Source organism: Eretmochelys imbricata, chromosome 10 (assembly GCF_965152235.1).
Source record: "Eretmochelys imbricata isolate rEreImb1 chromosome 10, rEreImb1.hap1, whole genome shotgun sequence".
Taxonomy (NCBI): Eukaryota; Metazoa; Chordata; order Testudines; family Cheloniidae; genus Eretmochelys; species Eretmochelys imbricata.
In genome coordinates, this window is record NC_135581.1 from 9,206,981 (window position 1) to 9,223,534 (window position 16,554).

At 43.3% G+C, this 16,554-nt stretch overlaps 1 protein-coding gene across 1 annotated transcript in view; it reads left to right on the top strand.

Moving 5' to 3' along the window:
- The window catches only part of RNF216 (ring finger protein 216), a 120,234-nt gene that overhangs the window by 40,893 nt on the left and 62,787 nt on the right, over positions 1–16,554 (top strand). Inside the window, exons 6-13 of the mRNA XM_077827914.1 lie at positions 551–653; positions 1,468–1,632; positions 2,859–2,973; positions 3,285–3,424; positions 4,478–4,528; positions 5,657–5,794; positions 7,201–7,349; positions 7,859–7,937. Coding sequence (XP_077684040.1) covers positions 551–653; positions 1,468–1,632; positions 2,859–2,973; positions 3,285–3,424; positions 4,478–4,528; positions 5,657–5,794; positions 7,201–7,349; positions 7,859–7,937 — 940 coding nt within the window. The remainder of the gene's footprint in view (positions 1–550; positions 654–1,467; positions 1,633–2,858; positions 2,974–3,284; positions 3,425–4,477; positions 4,529–5,656; positions 5,795–7,200; positions 7,350–7,858; positions 7,938–16,554) is intronic.

The window sequence follows — 16,554 nt, forward strand, 5'->3', positions numbered from 1 at the left end:
GCAAATTAAAAAGTAGTAAATGTTTTTTATTTGAAATCAAAAGTGATTTGAAAGAAGGTGCCTAATTTAACATGGCCACTTTTCTGGCCATAGCTGCCCTTAAATGTAGTGACATAAGTCATATTTGCCATGTCCTTTCTGATATGGAAATAATTATGATGTTAACTCATCTGTGTGAACTGAACTTCAGGGTCAAGTAAAAGAATGTTCAAATGTTTGAACAACAAATAAAAGCGAGTGGATTTGTCTTTCAAATCATCCTGGCGGTAGTTTATTCTAACCTGAAATGCCGTCTTTTAGCCTGTGGTGCCCAGCCGTAGCATATCCATAGAACTTCTTAATTTGAAGAAGCTAAATTTGAAAATCGGGGTAGCCGTGTTAGTCTGTATGCACAAAAACAACGAGGAGTCCGGTGGCACCATAAAGACTGACTAAGATTTATTTGGGCATAAGCTTTCGTGGGTAAAAAACCCACTTCATTCTAAAATTTAAGAATGTATTCAGGGATGTGGGCTCACAAACCCACAAGTAACTACACTTATCTTTGCAGACTTTGTAATTTTCTTCTGGAAAATCCAGATTATCCAAAGAAGGAAGGCAGAGTGGTTTTAAATCCCAATAGCAGCCTGCTCGCCAGCCAAGATGAGACAAAGGCAAGTGAGAAGTGTCTTCATATCTAATATGCATCCCAGCAAACATATTTGATTTGGGCTGCTTTCAGTAAAAGCTTTTCCTTTCGGTACGTTTGTGCAATGAAGCCCTGATCCCTGATTGGGGGTCATTTGGTATATCTGTAATATAAGTAATTCTATCCAAAGCATGCTTGTAAAATGACTTCCAAAGGGCTTTCTTCCATTGGGTATTGTGCATTCCTAGTTCTTGCCAGTTTATCCCTTCAAATGTACTGTACAAGACTGCACCACATGCAATCTCCTTCCATCAAGGAGAAATGGAAAGTACCTTAACTCCTTCAATCCTCGTCAGTAGGTGATTGATATTAATATGGAGTGCTTCTGCATACCTAGCTCCTTTGAGTATGAAGTAGACTGAAATTCTAATCTTCTTCTTATGTGGCATTGGAGCACTGCCATTCAGCCACTAGACTGGCTAGCTGCTTCAGTGTATTTCCCCACTTTATTTCCATCAAAAGTAACTGGAAAGGTTCCTTGTCTCCCCATTGGCTGCTTTCCTTTTACTTAAGTAGATCTCAAATGGTTATACATGGGCTAGTCGGCATAGAGATTAAGTCTCATGCTTCTGAGAACAGAGCAAATCTTAATCCTACTCAGATGAACCCACTGATCATTAGAATAACCTAATTCTACACACACTGTGCACACACTCAGAACAGTCAGTTTAGTTTTGTGTGATCTTGCCAGTGTTCGCTCATCACTGCTGAAAGAGGAAAACCTTTTTATTTTTAAAAGGTCAGGCTTGCATTAACTCCTGTTTTAATGTTCTCTCCAGGTGCCTAAAGTGGACTACTTTGACTTTTCCAAACTCGCCCCACTTGATCAACGATGCTTTATCCAAGCAGCTGACCTCCTTATGGCCGACTTCAAAATGCTAAGCAGTCAGGACATCAAGTGGGCGCTACATGAACTCAAGGGACACTATGCAATCACACGAAAGGTTCTTCAGTCAGATTCTGTTTTTCTTTCCAAGGCTGCCTATCCCTGGCGCTGGAAGGGGGAAGCATGGTGCCTTTGTTTGCACCATCGGCTAGTATTAAAAATGCTCCTTTATTTGGAGTGCAATTGATCTTCAGATCAGTGGCTGGTAGGAAATGGCTGATTTTGTGAAATTTCTGAAGTATCCCATCCTGCTGCTGATGCTGTTATGCTTCTCCCAGAATACAGAGTTCTGGGTGCTGTCTAGTTAGTGGTGATACAACATAGCCTGTCCCGAGGAATATTCCAGGCTTCATGGCCAAAAGGAGGTGTACTTGCCAGTAGAGCCTATGCTAACCAAATCTTAAGACAAACATGTCATTTGTATACAAACACAACTTAAACATAACGGAGTGTCACCTCCTAAATTAGATGAGTAACAATCAGATGCGATCAGACCCTTGTGTAACTTACAGCTGATGTGTGAGATCCCTCTCTCCTCACTCATTCTTTTTCTAATCACTTGGGTTATAAAGAATTGGTTGAGGCTGCTGAGCCATTCTGGCCCCCTTAGATTTAGCTTGCATGGTAGTTTCCTTTTAGAAGAACATCCATGTAGCAGAACTGCAGAACAACTCAAAGAAAGTGAGTTCAATGGGCAATACATTTATCTTAGCCTAGTCTAAGTTGTTGCTGGCTAGTGACCAGTTTTGTCTGAAACTGTTAGACCCCCCCGTCTAATACCACAACATTGAAATAAGACTAAACACCTCACCCCTTAGACTAGCTTAATGCTTAAGTAGAAAAGTTTTGCTCCTAGTTGAGTTCAGAGAGAGCATGATATGGCCCTAAAACCTTCACAGATTACCCGCAAAAACATTCTTCAGAATGTGTTACAGACTGCACCCACTACGTTCTGGGCACTGGCATTGCAGCATTATAGATAGCACTGTATGGGCGGTTGTATATCGTTCCTCTGCGCCTGAACAATACAGCACTCTGTTTCCCACACAGTGTGATCGCCCCATGTCTCTACGGTGGTAGGATGAGTGAAGGAAGGAGAAGCAGACTTATTTCTGAGGCTTTTGCTGCCCTGTCTTCAAGTCAGACTTGAAGGCCCTGTGAATTTTTAGCGCTTTAATGGACGCACACAGTTCTTGTTTTCTTGCAAAGAGTATTAGAGACTTATCTGGAGCGATTGCGTTAACATCCCTCTTTCCTTGTTTCCTCTTTTCTTTTTTTTTTTAGGCCTTTTCTGATGCCCTCAAAAAATGGCAGGAGCTGTCTCCGGAAAACAGTGGGAAGCGAAAAAGGAGGAAAGAAATGAACCAGTTTTCCTATATTGATTTCAAATTTGAGCAAGGTAAGCAGCAGCTGGTGTTTATGGTAGTCTGTGTGCATCTTGCAAGCAGAGCTTACCCACCACAGAAGGTACCATTGTTAGGTGCTCTGACCCTGAAACCTCTATGTTTTCTGCCATTGTCTAGTATAGATGTGAAGATATGATGGTATTCATGAATAAATAATATGTCTTTCTGATACAGTACTGCTTCTGAACTCTGAAGTTGTATAATGAGTAGTGGTCTGTCGTGTCACAGGTATAGATAAGGAAACACCCTGAGCTTTGATCTCACTGCCCAGTCCATTCTCATCCTGCTTCTTATCCTGCTTTAGGTGACGTGAAAATTGAGAAGCGGATGTTCTTCTTGGAGAACAAGAGACGGCACTACAGGTCCTACGACAGGCTCTCGCTTCTCCCACCCGTGCAACTGGAGCAGGAGTTCTATGAACAGAAAATTAAAGAGATGGCAGAGGTGAGACTGTCGTGAATTGCCCTCATCGTCTGTCTGTCTCCTGCATAAATACACACACCTGAACAAAACACTGAATATCAATTCTCCCTCCTCCCAGTTCCCATTCATGACTTTTTAGAAATGAGCTGTGGTTTGGCACCTTGGGACTAGCCAAGCTAGCAACCTATTCAGAGCTTATTACATGCGTAGGCAGCTAACTACCATTTCTGCCTAGAGTAATCTCCTTACAGCTCACATTTTCACTTGATTTGGGATGCTGAGCTGAAGTTAAAATGTCATTCTGGACCCTCCTTAATCCAGGGGAGAAGTGTGGTTGGATTTTGCTCCTTGAGTTCTAGGACTGCTCATTCTCTGCCCTAGTAAGCTTTAAACCTCCTCCGTTTGGCAGTAACATGCCTTCTTTCATCACAATACCAATGGTAAGACTTCCTTTGGAGTTCGTGAATACAGCTCTATAATTAGCAAGCATGGTCCCTGTTGTGCCTACAAGGCAATCTGTCTACACACTTCACCTTCTGGAGGCTAGGCAAGCTATCTGTAGAACTCCTCTGTCTACCTACATTGAAACTAAAAGCAGAACTCAAACCCAAGTCTGCCAAAGCAGAAACCTGCCACCCGTTACTACAAACTGCCTCTGCTGCTCATATTCTAGGAAAGGACTGAGTTTATATCTTCACACTGACTTGTTGGGGAAAGAATTGCTTTAAAAACTTTATATAAATTGATGGTGTTCCTTTAAAAACAAGGCAGATGCTCTCAATCATCTCTGTAAAAGCCCTTCACTCTGGTATCTGCTCTGCCCATTGGGTCTGCAAGAGCCTGAATTTGCTGACTGTCTGGAATCTGGTTCATGGCAGTGGTGGGTTTAAGAGCAGAGTCTTAAATAGCTTGATAGGTAACTGGAATTGGAATGGTAGGTTGAGCAGTTTGTGGGCAGCCTGTCAAGTGTAACATACTTCTGATGCTTTAAATCTTAAGATTACATAAAAGTGTTTAGTGTCTGGAATGGAGCATTATTAGTTCAATAATTACAAATGCACATGTCTTTGTCAGCATGCAGACTTCCTTCTTGCCCTGCAGATGAACGAGGAGCAGTATCAGAAGGTCAGTAGCTCTGTCACCTGATTTTTGTAATTAGTATTTGCATTTACTCCCTTATTTCTAAGCTGACTTGTCTGGCGTCTCACATACTCCATTCATTTGCTGTAGGATTGTTTTTGCTGAGCTGGCAAAACCCCTAGTGTGTGTGTGTGTGTGTTTGGCCTGGCTTTTAGAAAAGGGTACCAACAGCTGAGTCCAGGAAGGCAGTATTGATGCATGTAATGAATTGTAGTAACTCATTTGGTTGCTGCTAATAACCTGATTAGCCATGCCAGCACTGCAGTAGATTAGTAATCAGGGTTGCCATTGCTACACACATTATGACAATTTAAAACAGATGTGCTATTCTTGGAGAGGCTTCTCTTCCATTCGCTATGGGGGGCTTATTAGAAATCTGAAAACTTAAGCCTTTCCATTTCAATTAAGAGAGATGATGGTTGGACTTGTATTCAGCTGCTATGAATTACCTTTTTCCTTTCAATATCCATTACCTTTAAGCTTTGGAGTGCATATTGGCCTTTACAAGGAAGGGACCATGCCTAGTTATCAGTGCCATCGTATCACAGACAGGAACTATGCAAGCTTCCCTTCTTCTACAACACTGCTGCCAATGCACCATATTCCTGACCTGTGATATGGATAAATATCCTTTGGGGTAGTTGCAGGCCACTGAACTTGAATCCTAGTCTCCAAATGTGAACGGTACATTCTGTTCCCTTCCTCCCCTCTAGTGATACTTTTATTCTTCTGTCATTCAAATCCCCTCATTCTTAGCACTTAGGCATACTAGCAAATACACCAAAGTGTGCATGGGTTTGGTAATTGGCTACAGTGATGGCTTGTCCTACATCGCAGTCTGTTAGAGAGTAGTTAGAACTTCCGTTTTTTAACTTTCTTGGGGAATTTAAACTCTAAACAAAGCAACTATTTGACTGTTACAAACTGTAGCTATTCTTGTTAGAAATGCTCATGCCACTTCCAGCTTATTGGGAGTCTCAGACAAGGTGGTAAGGTTGTGTCTCAACCGCACATGCTAATTTTATGGGTGTCTCATTTATATATTTGCAATAGCCTATTGCTGTTGCTATTTGGGTTGGATGGTGGGGGAATTAATCTTTTTAATGGTTGCAGGATGGTCAGATGATCGAGTGTCGTTGTTGCTATGGGGAATTCGCATTTGAGGAACTGACGCAGTGTGCAGATGGTCACTTGTTCTGCAAGGAGTGCCTAATCAAATATGCTCAGGAGGCAGTCTTTGGCTCTGGGAAGGTAAGCGTGTCCCAACGAGAGAATGAAAAGTGGATGGAGGCATGTGTAGGTTCATGTAATCAATAGTGTGAAGTATATAGGTATGCTGGAGGAATTTGTGAACTTGGTATAACTGCACGTCTTGTGAAGTGTTCTATCGTGTGGAACACACTTAGACTTTAGTAGCAAAAAACCAAATTTGTCTTGTCCTCCTGCAGATAGCGAACAACTGCGTACAGGGATCTTTGTCATTGAATTGAATTGAAACTCTCCTTAGCAGTGCTAAATGCACAAAAATTGTTAATGCATGGTTAAGGTTACATAGTTAAGCAAGCGGAATTAAGGTTCTCAAGCAACATTTTTCCCAAAAGTGTGCAGTTGCCCGTATCAGTAGCCAGGCTCAATGGGGTGAGTAAAAGAAAAACAGTGTTTTCACTTTCTTCCTATGTCTTTGCTTCCAAACCAGAGCCGTAACCCAGTTTTGCACAGTGGGGTAGGTTGGTGGCTGGGACTCAAGATTTGAACTCTGAGGCAGAGGTTTTCAAACTGTGGGGTTCGCTCTCCTAAGGGGGCATGGAGGAACCTTTGTGGGAGGGAGAGGGGGCGAGCTGCAATGCCAGGTGGCTCAGACTTCAGCCCCTGCAGCGGGGCTCAGGCTTCAGTGCTTGGGTAGGAAGTGCTGCCTCCACCCCCGACTCACCTCTTTTTTTGGTCTGTGTTGGGGGGTGCAACCAAAAATTGTAATTCAAAGTGGGGATCAGCTCAAAAAGTTTGAAAACCGCTGCTCTGAGGCATGCAGGGAGTGAAGACTCAGGGGATTCTCCTTTGTAGTGTTCCAATTCCATTTTTTTGTTTAGCTTTTAAATATCTCTACGTTCATAGATATTAGTATGTACCATGTCTCGTGATGCAGCTTGAAGTGGAGGAACTGCAGTGTAGTGGTACAGCAACACTAGTGCATAGTTGAATGTCTGTGACTTTTAAAATAAGTCCACACGGGGGTTGTGATTTGGATGCGACAACAGAAGTATACACTTAGCAGGCTTTATCTTATAAAACCATGTCACTGTTCTGTTCATAAGGGAGAAATATTTCAAAATATTGGAAAAGGGTGAATTCTGCCATTAATGATCTACCTTCTGTGGGAAAATTGCCACTGCGCAAAGTGTTTGACCATGTTTGATAGCTGAGTGTTTACACGGTATATGGCACTTGTCTGATATATTATTATCTGTTCCCCTTCCACCTCTGCACTTATGCAGTCATCTGCTGTGGTCACATCTGGAAATGTCAGTTTCAATACAAACATTTTTGTTGTCTTAGACCACTCGGTTCTGTTGAGTCAATCTTGATTCAGTAGAATTGAGTGATGCCTTTATGTTTTATGAACTTTCCTTGTCTCTTCTTCTCTTCCTTCACCAATGTAGTCAGAGCTCAGCTGCATGGAAGGGAGCTGCACATGTTCATTCCCAACCAGTGAGCTGGAGAAGGTACTCCCAGAGAACATCCTGTGTAAATACTATGAGCGGAAAGCTGAGGAAGAGGTGGCTGCTGCCTGTGCGGATGAGCTAGTCAGGTAGGTTCCCAGCGTGTCAAAGTGGGTTAATACTGTGAAATGGATGAACAAGTGGTAGTTTGACACCTAGTGTTGCAGTAGATTCTGATTCTATAGCCCAAAACATTAGCTGGCTTGGTAACACAAGGCAGCTGGGTTTTTTTTAAAGGCTGTCTGTAACTAAGATATCTCACTTTTACCCCTAAATATTTTTATTAATAGACGCTAGCTTTCTTTGGTCGGTAGAAACAGATCAGAATCAACAGAGCGTTGCATCTCTTATGGTTTGTCAGCTCTGCACTAATCCTCTGTGTGAAATGGTCTAGAAGCAGCATTGAGCACGTGATCTTTGGGACACAAAGAGGGGCTGCAATCAGAGAACTGTAGGAAGAAAAGAGGCAGTGCTGAGGTCACTGAATTTTTTTTTGACAAACAGGCCATAGCTGACTACCTTGTTAAGGGGCGTGTGGAGTTGTTACAACAGAGTTACTCAATATAGGATGTTAATGTTGTCTTCTCTTGTGCTGTAGGTGTCCTTTCTGTAACTTCCCGGCGCTCCTGGACAACGATGTGAAGCGGTTCAGCTGTCCCAACCCTCGTTGCAGGAAGGTAAAGGGCTGATATTTACCTGGTCGTCTCTTTCAGAGTTTTGAGGTATACCGCTTGAGGGCTGCTCTGTTTTGCTAGCGGTATGAAATGTGCATGTGACATGGGTGTGGTGGAGGGAGAGAATTCTTGCCAAGGTGGCTGTTGGTCTTCTGGTAAGACACGTGACTAAAGGCAGGGCTGCATTTCAGGGTATTGTTAATACAGACTTGGTTAAATCCTGCTCTGTATGCTCCGCTTAGGAGATGGTTGCACAGTAATGTCTCTCAAGATACTTAAGCATGAGTTTAAAATGGACTGGTAATAGGGTCTTTTTAAAATGTCATTTGGTTTTTATGACCGTTCTCACTGTAATGAAACTTTAAGAGAACTGGGGAAACCAAAATCAAATTCCCTCATAGAATGACACTTCTTATTGTTGCTGGATGTCACCACTCTGGATCCAGACTTCGTTAGTGCCAGAAAGTCACCATCTGCATATATTTCACCATATATGAAATCTGTCCACTCAAAGGACTGGAAATTTACATACTCTTCACAAAACCCGTTAATCAGCACCCTTGTTGCCATCTCGGCAAAGGGCTTAGCCACTGAATGGGTGATGGAGAATGAGCCATGGAGGTAGTCTCGCCAGGTCAGAGGAGAGGTACGCTGGCAGAGCAGAATGGGGAAACCCTGAACTGCCACAGCTTGTGCTGCATCTGCTCTGTAGAGAAATAGGATTTAGTTTCTTCCAGAGATTTTCTGAGTGCTAAATGCCTGTAGAAATCTTGATGGTAGGACTTAATTTTTTCTCAGTGTGCCTCCTAACTCACTGATGCCAGTGAATTAAGACCTACGTAGTGTCTGTATCCAAGCTCTGATACCTAATGAGTCTTGCTTACCCTAAGCCACGGTATCAGGGACTCTTACGGGATGGTCTGTATCACAGAAGCTCCTATCTTAAATGAGTTGCACTCATGCTTGTAGCTACTGTAGCCACTGAGAGTTCTTATTCTAAATTTCATGTGGCCATTTGCCTACTATGATGGTTAGTCTCTAAGGTGCCACAAGTACTCCTTTTCATCTTGTACTGGAAGTCTAATTTTGTTTTTTTTGGAGAAACTTGTATTGCTAAGAATAGTTATTACATTATTGTCAGCATTGTGAAGCTGAGAGCAAGACTAGCCTGATGAAGGATCAGCAGTTGCTTTTTGGATTCTGGAGCTACAGACCCACTGAACTAATGTCAACCGGTTAACATTTGAGAAATTGTACTGCTAGCCCAAGTGAAAACTACAGCATCCTTACATGTGGTCTAAGGAAGGCTGAGAACCACTAGATGGCACCAATGACTTGCACAATCAACTAGTTTTTAAAACTGCATGATAAAATAATAGAACTCTCCTCTTTTTTTTTTTTTTTTTTAAAGTGAACCATACAGGTCCACCCCACTGGTTACAGCAAGTAAGCAGAATTCAGAGTTTGAAGAATATTACAGTTTTTTAAAAGTACAGGTATTCTTTTCAGAATGTAAAGTTATGGCATGAAGGTCTGGCAGAGTGTTCAGGTTGATCAGTGCTCCAAATGCACTATCCTTTTGATTGGCTGGTTCTTCTGATATCACGGTATTTCAGGCTAACTTGCCAGTACTTGAAACAGGGACTGGATTTCCACAATATCAACAGGTTGTATTGGTGCATTAGCCAGAGGTCTGTGGGGGCGATCAGGATTTTTAGAAGATTACTTCCAAAAGAAACAATTTTGGGCCTTATAGGAAGAATAATAGGAAGAATTCTTGAAATGGGAGGACTTGTCCTTGTTTTGTAGCTGTGCTTCCAATGGTTTCCCCAAGTTCCATTTATCTTGAGTCTTTCCATGTTGGGGATTTTACCCGTTAACATTCCCATTTGCAGGAAGCTTTTTTTTTTTTTTTAGTGAGGCGCATAAAGGGTTAGCATAGGAATGTGGGGTGATGCAGGAGTGCAGTGGATGTTCGATATCGGAAGGGCTGCAGAGACTCAACAGTGGTGCCTCCAGCAAGTTACGACAGTTGGCTCTGGAAGGAACCCTTCCTTGGCTGGAAGGACTTTGTCTGCATTGCAGAACATAAAGTGAGGAGAAGTATAAAGTGAAGTGGTAGGGATGAAAAGAGAGCCTTGTGGTTTCAGCAGAGGGGACACAAGATCCTTGTGAGGGGGTGGGGAGTGGAGTACCAGTGGTCTCATACCATTTTCATTCTCTCTCTCTCTCTCTCTCTCTCTCTCTCTCTCTCAGCCTCTCTGGTCTCAATTCCAGGGTTCACACTGATGTTGTTTGGCTTCTCCCAAAACTTCCCCTAAGATTTTGTAGAGTGGTGGTTGGTTCAAGTCTGGGCCAAAAGTAAATCTGCACTCCTTGAAGAGTTGAAAGCATTAGCCCATGTGCTTCATCCAGCCTGAGGCATGCAGGCATCATGCCAGACACTCTGCTGGGCTACTGCTTGTGCATCTCTCACACATGATCAGTCCTCTTAGTGGCTGAGACGTAACCAGTCTTAACATCAGCAGTGGGCAGAATTGCCAGTAAGAGGGAGGCATTGCCGGTTGCCTACAGTAACTACTGAATAGGCATGTGAAGAGCATGTAATGAGCAGGGAACCTAGTTTTCTGTGATGACAAAATTCTGTGATTTTAAAAAAACATAAAAATCAGCGTTTTCCCTTTAATTTCCATGGTCACAATATATAGGTATCAGTTAAACACAATGTTTTCTTGATATCTTTTTAAAATGTTTGAAGCCTACCAATGCCATCAATCATTATAATAAAATAAAATTAATAGAATGATCCAGTCACAGTGCGTTGTCTCTTTACTGTTGTCAGTGACTCTGCTGTTTCAGCCTCGTTTTCATTTCTTTTCATTCAGTTTGTGTAGCGCTTTCCACGTGTTGTACAATTGTCTGCCTTTGAATGTAATCTACAGCTTTCCTGCGTACAGTACAGAATAGCATATTGCTTATCAATATGAAATTTGTCCTTGCTAAACTCAGTGACATGGTCTTTAGGGGTGATTTTTAAAGTTTTTTGGCATCTTTACATAACTTTAATTACGCATATCCGGAGGCTGAAATTAAATTTGAGATGCATTAAAACACGACCCTCTATATGCCACTGAGTAACCGCTATATGCCAGAAGCAGTTTATTGGAGAATATTTAGCTATGTATATTTAAAGCGCATTCAAAAATCAACCACAAGAGGGGGAGCTTGTGTGCATTGAATAAGTGACACTGGCACTTTCGGTAAAATTTAGTAAATAGTTATTTTTTCACAAAATGTAAAAACTAAAGGTTCTCTGTTAACACCCATCATACAGTTCTCTGCTGACCGAAGCTAAACCACCTCGACTTCAAGGCATTTGATCCGTCCTGTAGTGAGCCACATACACGATGTGTGTAGGAAGAGGCTGTACACAGTGGTGTCTGGTTTGCAGCAGCGCTCTGACTTGCCGAATGTGAGTGGGACTAGCCCGTGCTGGTGATGCATTACACCACCTTTGTGCTGCCTCACATCAAAGCAGACTTCTGTGCAGCCGCGGCATTTGAACCTTCCAGCCCTCTAATGACGCATGTTACTTTCCCATGCGTTTTGGCATGCTGAGGTCTTTGCAGTTCTCCAAACTGAAGCTGCCAAGCCCCTTGATGAAATTACCAAGCAGCATTTCTCTCATGACTTCAAAAACTGAAAGGGCAGGCATTCATCCACAAGAGAAATACTCTTCCTCTCCGAAAAGAGAACCTCTTCTCCCCCAGTGTGGCCCCTATGATCAGCTTGCATGCACCCCTGAGTGTGCAGGCAGTGCAGTCTGTTGTGTTACATGGTGTGCTTGCAGGTATCACAGACCCTTTGTGTTGTGGGCGGGCGAGATTGTCACCCCTCTTTGCAGTCTCAGCACAAAGCAGTGCAGGGCTTCCAGCCAGCTAAAAGATGAGAAGGTGAGAGATGTTGCCATGGTAGTAACACATGCATGAAGCAGCACTGTCCCTCTGGGTGTTGGGGAGCTCAGAACACCAGGCAGAATATTTTCAAAGCCACAGTGGAACCTTCCACTGCATGGTAGCCTCTTGCATTTCCTAGATTCACTTTCTGAACTCCCCTGTGTCACTGAGGAGCCTCTCTCTCCCCTAACAGACTGGGTTGCCTTCCTCGTGTAGAGGGTGGTGCCTCCTAGAGTGCAGAAACTCTCACTGCGTCTGAGCTGAATGGCCCTCTGACTAGATAGCTTCCAGGCTCTTGTTCTTCACAGGGTAGTGTCTCCTTGAAATGAGGCTGTGATTAGGAAATGAATGTGCCCGCTGAGTACTTTCTGCTGTCCTGCTGGAAAAAAGGGTGATTCTGAAATACCTGCATTAGTGGGAAACCCTTCTACAACTTTGCCTTTAGATCTTCAGTATTGTTCCGTTGGCTACAGCAAGGCAACTATTGGATGTTCTTTTATTATGAAGGGCTAAGTTTTTAAAGCTGCTGTTGGAGCTGACTTCCCAGGACTGAGTTGAAGGTGGTGACTATGAACAAGCTCACCCAGTTGCTTTGAACCTTCATTTCCTGTTGAACTCAAACTCTGACTAAGCTTGTACAGAGCTTTTGCTAGCAAACTCTATTTGAGCATGGCCCTTTCTAGCGGGGTGCGAACCGTGCATCCCTGGTCTGTGTTAATAGGTGTGAACCGCATTGTACAGAGGGTGTTACATGATCAGCAAGCTTTAAAGTTACAAAGGCAGTCAGTGGGCTTTGCTCCTCAAATTGGGGTCTGTACAGAGGTATGCTGGACTACTGTAGGAAACAGCTCTATCTGCTACAGAGCGGTTATGCCACCCAAGCCACATATGTCTTGGTCGCACCCTACAACAGAAGGTTTCTATACTGAAGGAAAATATTTGTGTAAACAAAGGACCCACCAGCAGAGAGTAAACACAAGGTGAAATCACATTCCATAGTAGACTTTTTTCCCCCCTCTGAGCATGTAATTTTGGAAACAAATACATGCCACCCAACAATATTCTTCATTTGCTTTTCGTAGGTTGGGCAGCTAAGCTTTAAATGCCTATACGGCCCTAAGACTTAAACTGCATCAGGGACTCTGTCACTATCTTCACAAACAATGCGGAAAGAAATTCTTCCTGTTAAAGAAATTAAGCTTGTCCAAAATGCCTCTGAGTTGGATGTGCATATAGAGAATTGCTTAATTCTCCTTGTTTTGCAACATGTTTTTCCCAGCTGCTGAGTCTGCTATGTCTCATTCAGCTTCCTGACAGCAGTGCAAACATTTTGAAGGTCCCATGCTCTTAAGTGTCACTCCCTATTCATCAGTTCATATGCCTGGGCTCTGTGTATTTCACTGAGAGTATTTATTTGGATTTAGTTGCCACTTTTATTTTGCCTCTCTGCTTTTCGGGGAGTGGGGGCAAGGCTGGAGATGGATATTGCCACTTCCTGCCTGGTGGTGGTGGTGACCTCCAGTCCCAGTTTAATTTTTTTAATTCCCTCACCCTGTTTGAATAGTATTTGCTGGGGTGGGGGAAGGAATGGAAATGCGATGCAGCAGATCTTGCTCCTTTCCATACTGATGGGGTTTAGTATGAATGTGTTCTGTGGTCTAGAATTTGAGTCCGCTTGCACGTGCATCTGCGCATTCTCATGGGGAAACCCGCTGCTCACTTGTGCCTTGTCCAGTAGAACCATTTTAAGGCTATCTATTCTATTTGCTAATGACCCTGCCCACCCTCTGTTGCAGTTCCCTGGGGTTCAGTGGATGTATGTCTCTGTACTCCAGGGATTTGCTTTTTTTACCTTCAGGTGAATGCCTTTTGTGCACCCTTCTAGCTGAGTGGTGTAGATGGGAACACGCTCCATTATATTGCTGCCAAAACCACAACAAATGGCAAGTTTCCGTCTGTCGTCTACGCTCAGCTCTAAGGCACTCTGCTGCTGGGCAGGCGATTCATTTTTCTACCATAAAAGGGCAATGAAACTTGTCTGTAGCCTTGGTGCTCTCCGCAGTGCAGTCAGAAGGCAGGGCAAGGGGAGATGCTATCGGCACTGGCAGCAGCAGTATTTCAGCAAGAGCTTTGGAATTTCAGTATCTGCTCCTCAAAGGGACTGTGGGAGGGAGGGATCAAGGCCGGACGGGGGTGGGGAGGGGAGGGAGAATGTGAGTGTATTCTCTGCAGATAATGTCCCTTTAGACTTTGTGATGAAGTGCCAAAGCAAGGTAGATAACAGGGTGGGAAGAAAGCACTCATGGAATAGCAAAGTCTATTTAAAGAAATAGATCTGACCTATGAATACAGTGTGTGCACCAGACCACGTGACCTATCCTCCAAGGTCCTTAATGTCCAACTCCAGGGAAATTGCTGAGAGTCGAGTTTGCTCAGCACCTTGCAAGATCAAGGCCCTTCACACGTACTTGTATGAAATGCTTTTAAAGGAAAGGTGTACGCTCGAGATGTGCGGGAAAGTAAAACGTAGTTTTAAAAACTGACCTGATGACAGAGATCAGTGAAATAGTGAGTCTCTGTTGTGTATCTAACCCAAAGCCTCCTAAAACAGGAACTTTCAACCAGGCTGTATAAAAATAGCCCATGTAAGTCAATGCAATTTAGTGCAACACAATTTATTCCTGTACTTGGTTTCTACCATATATAGCAATATCCATTCAGTGAAAAGATGATTGTAGCACTCTTCTACCACTCACCAAAGGATACCTCTTTTCAGGTCCATAAGAGGTAGTGCTGTCTTCCCTTTATAGCTCAGTCCTTTGGGCCTCTACTGAGCAGAGGCAATAAGTTGGATCTGACTTCATGTGGGATGGAAACTTGGTATGCGAGTAATAGAGTTGAGGCAATCCATTCCTTCCACTTAAATTGTGGCTAGATTGAGCCCAGAATCATGTGGTGGTGGTGAAGATAGTCTGGCTATCTTGAGAATTACTCTGATTCTACGTGTCTTGTTGGTGTCTCAGTGCAAAATTGCCCTGAACACTAGTTATTGATCAGCTGGTGGATTCCCAGGATCACTATTTTATGTTGCAAGGGTGTTCTGGTCAGGTGACGCCGGACCAGAAAAGCTGGGTGGTTGCTTCTGTCTGGCAACCTATGGAAAGTGCATTCCATGCATCTTTTAACTGGACTATAACTACTGCCACTGACAGAGGTGGGGTGTGTGATTGTTTTGACTCACTGGGTGGGGGAAGGATTGCCCAGAGGCAAGTCTGGGGATCTTCTGCAGCCTAAGATTTGTCTTAAATTCAGCCCACCTTCTCTGAGACATCCTCACAAAGATAAAGGGGGATTGCCATGCTTGGTTTCTTCTGTTCTGTTCTTCTGTTCTGATAAGGAACAAAGGGAGGGGGTAATTTAATGTGATCACTGTGATGTTTTAGAAGGGTCATGGAGGCAACCCTGAACCTCTGTACAAACCAAAGTTATTTAGTCATTGAATTTATTAAATTTTCCCCTCAATGTTGCAGATTCCCTATTTACAGTTTGCATTTGTCCTGGGAGCAGACAGTGAGGCGAACAGGCATTTAATGTTTGCTCAGAGACCTGAGAACCACTCCCCACTTCAGACATTAAAATCCGATGACTTCTGAAAAGGAAAGGCCATGAGTCACTCTCTTGAACCAGTGAGTAAAGATTAGAAATAGGCCAGTGAGTAAGAGTGAGTGAGTGATTAAATCCCAGACCTGCCCCAGCACACTTCTCTGGTGCTCTGCTGATGGGAGTGTTCTTAGGCTTGGTCCTGAGGTGGAAAAGACTATAAGTGTTCCCAGGCCAATTTTAAAACATTATTCTGACCTTATTCAAGAACTAAATCTCCTCTTTCCCTCTCCCACACTAAGATCCCTATCACAACCACCACTGCTGTGTTACCTCAGTTTTGCCCACTAAAGAACCATAAAACTTATGGGAGGACAGAATGGCTTTCAGGGCACACCTCGTTTTGCACTAACTAGTCATGCTCTTGAAAAGAAAAGGAGTACTTGTGGCACCTTAGAGACTAACCAATTTATTTGAGCATAAGCTTTCGTGAGCTACATCCGATGAAGTGAGCTGTAGCTCACGAAAGCTTATGCTCAAATAAATTGGTTAGTCTCTAAGGTGCCACAAATACTCCTTTTCTTTTTGCGAATACAGACTAACAGGGCTGTTACTCTGAAAACGGCTCTTGAAAAGGTAATTCTGAATATTGGGGGGGGAGGGGGGAAGGAGAGATTTGGGTGGAGTCTTACTATCATGGTAGCTCATTTACTGCCTTCAGAAAAGTGCATCAGGATGGCATGTCCTTGGATATGCAGCACAAAGTTGTGTTTAGCTTCCCCATTTTGTACTAGTGTAAACAGGTTTCTGCATACAGAGACAGTCATCAGGCTTCCTGGGCTAATTCAAAGCCACTGTGTCTAATGTCTGTCTCTGAGGCTGACGGTGGAGTTTGTTTCCTAATTTGGTCACAGCATGCTTGGGGCTGGCTTGCTTAACTTTTTTTTTTTTTTTTTAAAGCACTTGTCCTTTTTATATCATTGTAGTGGAGGGGAAAATGTTCATATGAGAGAACCTACCGTTCATCTCACTTCCTCTCCATAGAGGAAGTGACACTTACTAAG